The 12,033-nt window shown below is 33.5% G+C and overlaps 2 protein-coding genes across 5 annotated transcripts in view; both read left to right on the top strand.

Moving 5' to 3' along the window:
- LOC126714970 (uncharacterized) overlaps positions 1-10,251 on the top strand; it is a 90,502-nt gene extending 80,251 nt beyond the window's left edge. Inside the window, exons 2-19 of the mRNA XM_050415394.1 lie at positions 58-387; positions 891-1,082; positions 1,229-1,384; positions 1,554-1,847; positions 2,150-2,367; positions 2,471-2,545; positions 2,961-3,027; positions 3,367-3,692; positions 3,877-4,110; positions 4,200-4,387; positions 5,410-5,551; positions 5,651-5,759; positions 6,637-6,739; positions 6,851-7,040; positions 7,823-7,921; positions 8,016-8,074; positions 8,504-8,609; positions 9,701-10,251. Coding sequence (XP_050271351.1) covers positions 138-387; positions 891-1,082; positions 1,229-1,384; positions 1,554-1,847; positions 2,150-2,367; positions 2,471-2,545; positions 2,961-3,027; positions 3,367-3,692; positions 3,877-4,110; positions 4,200-4,387; positions 5,410-5,551; positions 5,651-5,759; positions 6,637-6,739; positions 6,851-7,040; positions 7,823-7,921; positions 8,016-8,074; positions 8,504-8,609; positions 9,701-9,865 — 2,973 coding nt within the window. The 5' untranslated portion in view covers positions 58-137 and the 3' untranslated portion in view covers positions 9,866-10,251. The remainder of the gene's footprint in view (positions 1-57; positions 388-890; positions 1,083-1,228; positions 1,385-1,553; positions 1,848-2,149; positions 2,368-2,470; positions 2,546-2,960; positions 3,028-3,366; positions 3,693-3,876; positions 4,111-4,199; positions 4,388-5,409; positions 5,552-5,650; positions 5,760-6,636; positions 6,740-6,850; positions 7,041-7,822; positions 7,922-8,015; positions 8,075-8,503; positions 8,610-9,700) is intronic.
- The window catches only part of LOC126714971 (senescence-associated carboxylesterase 101-like), an 82,725-nt gene that overhangs the window by 65,405 nt on the left and 5,287 nt on the right, over positions 1-12,033 (top strand). The window lies entirely within an intron of this gene.

Consider the following 12,033-nt stretch of genomic DNA (forward strand, 5'->3'; position numbering starts at 1 on the left):
TCATTGGAAAAGATAATATTGTTTATATTTTATTGGTCAATGAAACAATGTATTGGCCTAATTGCCCTTTGACAAACTTAGAAAAAAATAGAAAATGCAAAAATAGAAAACATAGTGCAAATCGAAAAGCATCAAACATGGGAGGTAGCGATGGGATCTTAGGCAACAGGGACATAGAAAGAAGCAAAGCAACTATAGGCAGCACCAGCACAAGAAGAAAATGGCTGAAGAGGCGAGAGACATGGCTTGTGGTTCTGGGTGTCATTCTTCACGCTATTTACATGCTCAGTATCTTCGATATCTACTTCAAGACCCCCATTGTTCATGGCATGGACCCTGTCACTCCTCGCTTCAATGCCCCAGCCAAGCGCCTCGTGCTACTCGTTGGTACGTACCCAAACCCAATTAGAACTTTGCGCACTAAGTGTTTGTTGAATTGTCTCAGTGAAATGTTGCTATGGTTTTTTGGCTTTGTTTAGTGATTTTAGATTACCCAATTAGGAAATGGCATTGAATATGAGATGGGTCGGGTTAGGATTGTTTATAGAACGAAATGTAGGTGACTAATTTGAGTTTATGCTATATTTTGTACTAAGGTTGTTCAATATTGTGTATTAAATTTTGGGATTTTGAGAGTTCCTTTGTATAAATTATTAATCATTACAGGGTTGAAATCCGAAAGTTTCTGTATTGGAGTTGTTTTATCTAATATGAGCAGTCTGAACGGTTAGTATGTCCAAGAGTTGGCGCGCTTGACTTAGATTTTGAAAATGGACTAGTAATAATTCACTGCTTGTTAAGGCTTAGTTAATTGCTAATTTAGATATGCTGTTAGTGTACTACATGTCATAAAATATAGAACTTTTATGAATGGGAAAAAAAAATTGCAGCTGATGGTTTGCGTGCCGACAAGTTCTTTGAGCCTGATTCTGAAGGAAATTACAGAGCTCCATTTTTAAGAAGCATTATTAAAGGGAAAGGTCGCTGGGGAGTATCTCATGCACGCCCTCCAACAGAGTCGAGACCTGGACATGTTGCTCTAATCGCTGGTTTCTATGAGGATCCAAGTGCAGTTACAAAAGGTGGACTGTCTATCTTCTTGAGCCAAATTAACTCCCGTGCATCTTTCACTTTATATCATTTTTTACACTGAAACATTAATGCATGTAAATCATATTACTGGCTGGTGTCACATTCTGTCCACTAAAATATTCTATCTTGTACACAGGATGGAAAGCTAATCCAGTTGAATTTGATTCAGTATTTAATAGAAGCCACCATACATTTGCTTTTGGGAGTCCTGACATTGTTCCAATATTCTGCGGTGCTGTGCCACACAGCACATGGAATACATATCCTCATGAGTATGAAGACTTTGCAACTGGTACATCCTTTGAACTTTTTTTTTTTTTGATTGGTAAATGTTATAAGCTAACAAGTAAGCGCTCAAAGAGAAAAGAAGTTCAGATGAATTATGCTTATATTGTTAAACGTTAATTGCTATCATCCTCAATTTCATTCAATGCTTTGTCAAATCACTATTGGTTATGCAGATGCATCCTTTTTGGATGAGTGGTCTTTTGATCAATTTCAGAGCCTTTTAAATAGGTCCAATGAAGACTCAAAGTTGAAGGAGTTACTTCTACAGGATAATCTTGTAATATTTCTGCACCTACTTGGTTGTGATTCAAATGGTCATGCACATAGGCCCTTTTCCTCCATCTATCTCAACAATGTAAAGGTTGTTGACTCTATAGCTGAAAGGGTTTATCATATGGTTGAAGATCATTTCAAGGACAACCGTACGGCATATATATTTACAGCTGATCATGGAATGAGTGACAAAGGTTGGAACTTTTAGAAACTTCCATTTCTTTTCTTGGGATTTTTTTATTTTTTTATTTTATTTTTTGCATGCATTCAATGGTTATAATCTAGATTTAAGCAACTTGCATCTTCCATGAGTTGCTCTAGGTTTAGACTTCTTCAAAGACATGCATAATCGGTTTGAATAAGACGTTCTCTCTTTTTGTTTGCCTTGAATCAGGCTTTTAATTTTCTGTCCCTAAATCCCTTTTTTCCCCCTACTACTTCAATTTGCTAGATATATTGAAATGAGATGCTGACAAATTTAAGGTTTCACTCACAGGAAGCCATGGAGATGGGCATCCTTCAAACACTGATACTCCCCTTGTTGCTTGGGGAGCTGGTGTTAAAAATCCCAAGCCAATATCAGGCACCAACCATTCTCATTGCAATTTTCGTTTTGTTGATGAACATATTCATGACGCACCGACACCCGTAGAATGGGGCCTTAATGATATTGAAAGGGTGGATGTCAATCAAGCTGATATTGCACCACTCATGGTTGTACATTTTATTTTTCTTGAATTTTTCTGTTTCAGGCCTGAATCCTCCGGTCTGTCCTTCAGTTTTCTTAGTCTAATGTCCTCATTGGCTTTTCTGGCAGTCCACACTTGTTGGTTTGCCATGCCCTGTTAACTCAGTTGGAAGTCTACCCCTTGATTACATAAACATGACTGAGGTACGTTCAACTAGCTTTCATGGATAGATGACTTATTTCATTGTAATATAAAATGGCAAATGTGCCAATGGCCCCTGGACCAAATGGCATCCCCTCATAACATGATTGAGGTTTTTCTGCTGGAGGGTGAGGTCATAGGTTCAACCCTCTGCAGTTTGTGGGTGGTGTATTTACCTATAAAAGAATAAATAGTGGCAAATGCCTCTTCATATTATTGAGAATGGATGCATCATGTTATTAATTGAATTGATCCTACTCATTATAAATGGATGAAGAAATATCGTCTTATATTCCACTATAATGTTCAAGCAAATGGAGTTTTGTTCTTTAATTTCAGTGATGATTTGAATCAATCCAACCTTTTGTTTTAATTGGTAGATAATCGATAGAGATTTTTTTTTATTTTAATGTGCAGATGGAAGAAGTTGAAGCTGTGGTATCAAATACAAAGCAAGTTCTCAACCAGTTTCTTCGCAAGTCATGTATCCTCTTCTTATATTAACTTTATATCTTAGTAGTATGGACTTTAATGGGCTTCACTTTCTTGAAGATTTTAACATTAATTCTTCAGTTTCTTTCAAATTATTATTTTGTTTTAATTGAAAAACAAAATATATTTTCTTGAGGAGATTTGGTATGTGCATACTAAATTTCTTCCTTGATTAATTTATTATGTTCTACTTTGACCTTCTTGTTCCTTCAAAAAAAAGTTATAAAATCTGCTTCATAGTTTAGTCTTTTCTTTTCTTATGGAGATATGTAGAGGGAGGAGGTAGGGAATGAGCTTTCTAATTTTGTATGAGTTTTCTTGACTAGCTTAGATATAAAGCGGTCAAATTCACTTTATTTCAAGCCTTTCAAGCAACTGGCCAATTATTCTGCTGTACTGGATCAAATTGAGCGTCTAATATCATTTAGAAACTATGAAGCTGCTATGAAGCTATCCGAAAATCTCAGAAGCTTGGCGCTTCAAGGACTTCATTATTTTCAAACTTATGACTGGCTGATGCTTATGACCATAATCACTCTTGGGTATATTGGTTGGATGATATATCTTTTTGTCCATGTGCTGCAATCTTATACTTCAATGCCAGGAAATATATCAAGAAAGGAGCAAGCAGCTCGTCAGAGAAGTTATACTGGAAAGGTAATGTCTCTGTAAGCTTAAGCTCTTGTAAGCTGCATTTTGATCATTCAAAATGAAGCAAAATGAGAAACAAAATGAAGAGAAAACAAAAAGTATTAGGAGTAGGAAAAGAAACAAAGGAGCCGGGTATAAATTAAACCTCATCATTTGCAGACATATCTCATACATCTCATTGTTTTGACAGATAAACCTATGTGGATGTCTTTTCATGGGAGCACTTTCTATTCTACTTTTTCTGGAGCACTCTCCTCCCCTTTACCATGCATATACTACAATGACGGTATTCTTGTGGACCAGAATAATTAATGAATATTGGTCCATAAGAGCATTATGGATATACTTACGTGGAAGAAAATTCAACTATATCATTAAACTTGTAGCCACCAGTGCTGTGGCATTGTTCATTCTAGAACTTCTGGTATGGATATCAAACATACTATTTATAGACCTGTTCTAGCAATGATAAAGTTCTAAACTAGCATTCTGAGTAATGATATTTTTGTGCAGGTGAATAGCTTCACTGACAGGAAGCTCTACACTTGGTGCTTCCTGATCACAGGGGCCATAGCTTCTCTTTATCTTCTTAAGTCAATTCCATGGAGATCTGGAATACCAATCTTTGTCTGCATTGCATGTTGGTTTTTGTCCATATTTACTTTGATGCCAGCACAAATTCCTGATAATAATCAATTAGTGTAAGTTGCTTTCCTTGAGTTTGTCCTTTTTATAGTGTGGCTTTGTGGGAATGAATGACTGTGTGTTTAAGTTTGTTGCAAACTGTTTTAAATTTATGAAAATGCTACTTTGGCTTTTCAATTTTACTTACAAAAAGAAGAAAAATTAACCCATAATGATAATAGGAAAGGGACTGAAGAATAGTTAGCACAAGCTGAGTCAGTACAATGCATTTCATCAACTTAAATGGTTTATATGTGGATAAGCAGGGTAGAGAAAGTAGTAATTTCTTAAGTTTCATTGTAAAGCTCTCTACTCCATCAAATGTGCGGATACTCTGATCCCAATAAATTAACCACATAATACAATCAGGAGTCTCAGCCCACAGTACTGTTATGATGATTGGGGGGTGTCCTGTAAATCTAAGTTGATTTCATGGTGTTTTTTGAATCATGTATGTTCATTCTAGTGAATCTTCCTTTATAGAGCTTCTCTTTATTTTCTAATAAAACTTCATATAACTTATTAAAAATAACTGCAATTTCACCTTATTTATTTTAAGTTTATAACATCTATATTGTAACTAAAGGGAAGGGCTAACAAAGCTATTCCTTTCCTGTTTTTGTTTCAAAGAAAATAAAAAATGATATGAATCCAAATGGCATTGCTGTGTGTATGGAGTGTGAAGCCAAGTCAATCGGCCAGTACTTTTTCTCACTGATTTTAGGAATAGAAAAGAAAATTCAAGCAGAAAAAATTTTAGAAGATGATTTTTTGAAATCATATACCCACATGCTTTCTTACAAATGCAAACAATGATGATCCTGCACTCTTAAAATCAGACTTTTGAGTTAGGGCCAACAAAAAGTAACAATGTAGGTTGCAATTTTTATTTTTTATTTTTAACAGAGATATTCAATTAAGGAAGTGTACTTAATACTCTATAAACTACCTGAGTTCATAGGTTTTTTTTTTTTTTTTTTTAATCTATATCTGAGTGATCATGATTATGATGTTTGTGTGTTAACAATAACTTATGCAGAATTGCAAGTGGAGCTATGATTATCTTGATAGGGTTAGTTGCAAGGTGGCTAGATCTGCATGCTGAAGGTAATAAGTTCTGGCTGAGCATCTCTAATCATGGAGTGAAGAGACCCAAGTTTCCCATGCTCTTTCATTTACAGGTGCATAGCATGTCTATACCTTCCATTTGGACTAGAAGCTTAATGATTGATATAACTGTACTGATTTAATGATGAATACTTTTGATAAATGAAAAATAGGCACTTTTGGTTGGGTTATCTTCAGTTATGGTGTCTTTATCAACGTCTCACAGAACAGAAAAGCAAGAACTGCTTGCATTACACCAGTTGATAAATTGGGCTATAGCTGGTATACTCTTGGACTCGTCTTTCTTTCCTAATGTTTACTACTTTTATTGAGCCTTTTCCATGCAGAAAATACCAAACTAATCTAACATAAAGTTTTGACTTTAACTCTTATCCTTTCAAGTTCTGATGTTCTACAAATCCCAATTGTCCTCTTGTCCTGTATATAACTCTGCTCATTTCATGCTTTTTGACCTATTACTTTTACAAGCATGTCTCAAGCACAGAGAAAGGAGGAGGGTTGTGGCAATGGATTCTTTGTTACCATAAGTAAAATGCTAGTGCTAGATCCTTTGCATGTAGTTTTGTGTGAAGTATATGCTTAAAAACAGTAAGTATGTATATGGTTGAAACTCACGCATTACAGATGTTTAAGAATGTAGGCAACATCAAAGGTAATACGAGAGTTCATGTTGGAAACAGCTCAATTTTTGTTAAATACAGTAATAGGAGATGAACTTTGTAATGTTAATCCATATATCTTGAAACTGTTTGTCTTTGAGATGTCACATCTGACTGATGATCCATATTTACAGTTGACAGTCCGTAGAACAATTACGCTCACAGTTCTGCCACTGCATGATCATGCTCAACCCAGATCACACATTACCATTAGCTTTCTAATTTGGATACTTGAAACATATCTCCATTGTTCATTATCAATACTGTGTTATTGTATATTACAAAATCTAATTTGTTCTCTTATTCAATGGTCGAAGCTCCTCATTTCTACATGTTTGCTCCCCTTTTTTATTTCATATTTACTTGTTTCTGAGTTTCCACTGCTTGAGGCATATACTGCTGCACATTACATGTCTTTGTCTAAATTCACCTGTTAGTTTCTTTTTCTTTTTTAATTTTTTTTTTTTTTTTTATCATAGGTTTTTCGATGGTTCTCCCATTATTTTCAGCAAATGGCCTCTTGTCTCGGCTTACTTCTATATTTCTAGGTTTTGCACCTCCGTTCCTTCTTCTATCTATTGGGTATATCTCATTTATAAGTAACTGCAATGGTACTCCTTATTTAACAGCTATATGAAAAACAGAAATTCATTTTTCTCTTTTCATGTTTTTCTTCTCATGAAATTTGTGCAGATATGAAGCTGTCTTCTATGGTGCTCTTGCTCTTGTACTAATGGCATGGATACTATTTGAAAACACAGTTCTATACCTAAGTAAGGTTAAAAAACCATCGTCTTCAATAAAAATTGTGGAGGATCATCTCACTCTTGATCATGATACTAGATGCTTGCAGCTATCTGATGTGAGGATTCCTTTAATCTTTGTAAGTCACCCTTTTTTACTCATCACATTTCCCTTTCTTAATCTTCATCAATTTTGACCATATTTATCTAGTAAGGATTAAGACTTGGTGTAATTGGTTTGAGTAGATGTTTTTTCAGCATTTTTTCTTTTCTGGGATAGGTACAGAGATAGTTACATGAAGTATCCGTTTTTTACATGTAATTTTTTTTAATTTTTAAATTTAGTACTTTCCATGTAATAAATGGTCTAGAAATAATTTTGGAAGAATATCACCTGTCAGGTTTTACTTTTAGAATTTTCTTTTGGTGGCTATTTAATTTTCATCCTATCGTAACTGTGAAGTTTGATGGAGAATTTTCCAGAAATTGGCTCTATAAACTACTTTTAGTGATAGGATACACAGGGATTGGTGTAAGTGGGATTTTAAACTAGTAATAGGATTTGGGTTTGGGTCAGATTTTTCTTTTGGTTTGTGTTTCTCATTCAAACATCAAAACTTTGTTTATTTACAAAAAATCTAGAGGCAGAGAGAGTGAGATGAAATCTTAGCAACTGTGCCTATGTTCCCTTGGCTGATTTCTTTGTTGGACTGATAATTTAATTATTATCCCGGCATAAAATTCAGCACATGCTGATATTTGGGTTGAATATATCAATGCATGTTCTTTTATTCTTTTTCATGGTACAAATCTCCTGATTGTAAAGGAGTAGACATAGTTTGGAGCAGTGTCTTAATTTAATTGGTCAAGATATTTTCATGCATGTGTCTCTAATGGTAATGGCTCTTATTTGTTTTCTTAGATGGTTTTATTCAATGTTGCCTTCTTTGGAACGGGAAATTTTGCAAGCATTGCTAGTTTTGAGATTTCATCTGTCTATCGGTTCATTACTGTGTTCAGCGTAAGTAAAGCTTGAACTTACTTCCTTACAACATGTATCACTTTCTTGTTAGAAATCTGTTACTGAGCTGATATGGTTTGCTTTCAAAATGCAGCCATTTCTGATGGCAGCCCTACTTGTATTCAAGCTATTTATACCATTCTTGCTTGTCATGTAAGTAAAGTTATAACTTTTTCCATATTAGCAAAATACAGACTTGATCACACCAATTCTTCTATTTGGTAACTTATTTCCAGTTTGCAATCGGATGTAAACATAAAGACAATGCCTCACTAGCATTATTGAGGATTTTTTTTTATCTTTTCAGTAATAGTCATTGTACATGGTCTATTTAATTGGCAAGAACCATTTAATGGATTGTCTATCTAGATAGGCAAGAGTCTTGGTTTCTTTAGCTTATTGATCATACTGGTATACTTTGCAGTTTTTATTTTTATTTTTATTTTTATTTTTATCAATAACCTATATGTTAGTTACATCAATCTTAATGTTTTTTTTTTTTTTTTTTGGTGGAAGTTGTGCTTCCAAATCAATCTCTTAAAAGTTGTATTCTTATGTTGCTTGTTTTGAGCCAAAATGCAGATGTGCTTTCAGTTCCATAACCAAACTACACCAAATTCCACGTTTGGGATGCTATTTTCTCGTTATATCATTTTCAGACGTAATGACCATTCACTTCTTTTTCCTGGTAAGAACTGTTTTCTTTATTTCACACTTTTTCTTTACCAAATGAAGCTCTGCTTACATTGGTCCTCATTTCTAAATGCATTACATATAAAATTAATTTGCTACCATGTTACTCATTTAGATAGACTACCTCATTTTGGCAATCAAGTTTGACAATAGTATCTTGTGTAATCATTATTTAAGCTTATCGTGTTTTTATCTTGCAAATCCATGTAATTGGTGGGTCTGGAAATTTTCCATCATCTAGCTTCGGAAAAACTTTCTATCAATTAATCAAGAGTATTGATAAAGTTTTGTAGTAAAATTGAATGGCGCTGACTGCTTAGCCTAGTTTATGTAAATGAAATGGCTGGCAAGACTTGTCCTACTTGCAATTTTAGATTATGCAGATATGCCTACTTTCTAATGAGTTCTAAATCAACTGACACTTCCTCTCCTTATATATGTGTATGTGTGTGTGGTATATTGTTAGAATAATAGTTTAAAAGATTAAATTTATCATTTCCTAATAATTTAAGATTTGGGGGCAAATGTCACTTCTTCCCTTTAAATGAGTTAGCTCAAATGGATATCTCTCTCTCTCTCTCTAGTACAAACGGCACTTACTCTCCTTAAATGTTTTGTCCACTAAAAGAGTAAAAAATGAAAAATCTCACATATTGGATCCTGCTTACTAAGTGGGAGTCTAAGTACATACACAAAGGGGAAGTATTAGAATAATGATTAAATTCACTATTCCTTAATAGTTTAGGCTAAGTGGTAATTTATAATGTGTGGTGTCAGGTCAATCGTGCATTTTTAAACCTAACAAACCCAAAGCTACCTAATTCCATTAATTTGTCTCACTAAAATTTCCAGTTTTCTAGCTTAATAAGCTATTATGACTTTGTTGATCAATATTTGTTTGTCTTTTACAAGTTGATATGTATATATTTGAAAAGAAAGTGGCAGGTTACTAATTGAAATATAAAATTAAGTTCCCATTATCACCATCATCACCTTATATTGAGAAATGGTTGTTGGGGTTTTAGGCTAAAGACTTTGTACATTAAAGTAGGCACCGTATTGACTATTGTGATATGTTATCATCAGGTCCGGAACACGGGAAGTTGGATGGAAATTGGTAATAGCATCAGTCACTTTGGAATAGTGAGTGCCCAAGTTGTATTTGTTCTGTTGCTGTTTGCCCTCACAAATGTATACACAAAAGATATCCAGTGCAATTCAGCACTCGAATCTTCTCATAAAGCAATGTAAAAAGTCACATCAGATTAAGATATTTGGCACCAAAGTGAGCTTCCTGCTTTCCTTCAAGGTGAGCTTTTTCATTCTTTACAGCGGCTTCTTTGGGATTAAAGAGCTGTTTCTCACTTGGCATCTTCGTCATTGCTTCCCATAAGTGCTTATTGTCTTTGTAAGGACTTCATAGTAATGGGATTTTCCAGATGTTCCCATTCATTGTGCAATAGTTTAGCATGTTTATACAGGGCTTGCTTGGTTCATTGTATCTTCAAGTTATCATATCCGCAGACCATTTATCAATATTAATCGTATTTGTATACCGTTAATGTGGTATAAATTGCAACCACATTTGTACAAATTCATTGATTAACTATATAAAATTACAATTATTAAGATTGAAATTGAAGCAGAAAGAAAGAAACTGATGACCTCAGGTCCAACCCCTTATAAAATGCCTATTAAGTCCCAGTTGAAATGAAGCAGGTCCAACCCCATATGCGATGCTTTATGCCGAAGAGCATCTTTAGTTATACCCAATTTTCTTGAAATTTTGGAGAGTGAACCTATAAAATTTAGTTACTGAGATGCTTTTTTTTTTTTTTTTTTTTTAAGAGAGCTATACTGTAGCTCTATAAACAAAATTTTTGAATATGTAGAGAACTTCGAATTTGAAACTGTGAAAAAGTTATGAGATGAAAGTGAAGGTTAATAGAGGATCTCGTGTTTTAGACTTTATTTTTTTCAATTTGAAGGAGCGTTTTAGATTTTTTTTTTCCTCTCTGAATTATGAATTTTTCTTGAATTGCCGTGAGAAAGGGGAAATGATGTGAAAGCAAAGAATTGTAAGTTTGAATTGGAACCGACACATATATATACTTTCGACAAAATGTAGATATACATATATATATATATATATAATGTTATATAATTTAATTGAGTAGAATTTTCCAAGCTTCAATAATTTTTTCTCCAAATAAAATACTATTTTTATGAGTACCGTACATTATATTCATAATTTTGTAACTAGTGTGCTTCCACGAGTCTTGGTCAATTTCTTGCGACTTACGAGTCCCCGCTTTCTACACAACTTCGCCAATTTTGGATTTTTCTTTGATGTAATTATTTTGTCATATCATATGACTATGGATGTCTGTGTCGAAAAATAGTCTTGGTCAATTTCTTGCGACTTACGAGTCCCCGCTTTCTACACAACTTCGCCAATTTCGGATTTTTCTTTGATGTAATTATTTTGTCATATCATATGACTATGGATGTCTGTGTCGAAAAATGATATATCCATATTACTTTTACAACACTTTTATAATGAATTTAAAGTAATAAGTTGTTACTGATTATTATTAGTGAGCAAAAAAATAATTTTAGTGGTGACTTGTGAATTTAAATTAAAACTAATAATAATTTACCATCTAGAATTTTTTGTAAAAATATTTTTAAAATATTGCAAATGTAGTAGTTCTTTTTAAAGAGCTTTTCTACCCAAGACAAGGGTAATCCCTTTAAAAAAAAAAAGAAAGAAAAAAAAAAAGAAAGAAAGAAAGATGAGCAATCAGACTTTCTAGATCCTTACCCAAAAAGAAGTCACTATTTCACCTTGCTAGTCAATGAAAGTTTATATTTCTAGCAACGTTGTCATTGACAGATAACTCGTGCACTGGCCAGGGCAGAGGAAGGGTCCAGGAAAGATGTGAAAAAGAGACAAATTTTTTATTTTCCATTTGAAGTTTTTGGTAAAAGGGAGAAAAAAAAAAAAAAAAAAAAGGTGAGAGGAACAACAAATATTTGTGTCAAATTCTTAATATATTATTATCTGAATTTGTATTGGATAAATTGTAGGAGTAAAAATGTCAAGTTTACTTGTACATATAATTTTCTCTCTATTTTTTCCTACCATGTTTTTATTAATGGGGAAATGAAATTTGTGATGTACCTTTGTATTAGAACCTTAATTCACCTTCCTTGTATGTAGGTGTGTGTTTGTTTCTTTTTAAAAATAAAGATAAAAAAATAATGAAGGGCTGTAAGTTTCTAACAAAAGAAGGTTCATCCTTTCTTCTTTTCTACGCTATCAAAATTTGAAAAATTATAACCTATTTTCTATGTTTCTTCCATTCTGGTCTATGCTTCCACTTTATCCTGTACGAAATGCATTATAACATTAAAGT

This window comes from Quercus robur, chromosome 2 (genome assembly GCF_932294415.1).
Source record: "Quercus robur chromosome 2, dhQueRobu3.1, whole genome shotgun sequence".
NCBI classification, from domain to species: Eukaryota; Viridiplantae; Streptophyta; class Magnoliopsida; order Fagales; family Fagaceae; genus Quercus; species Quercus robur.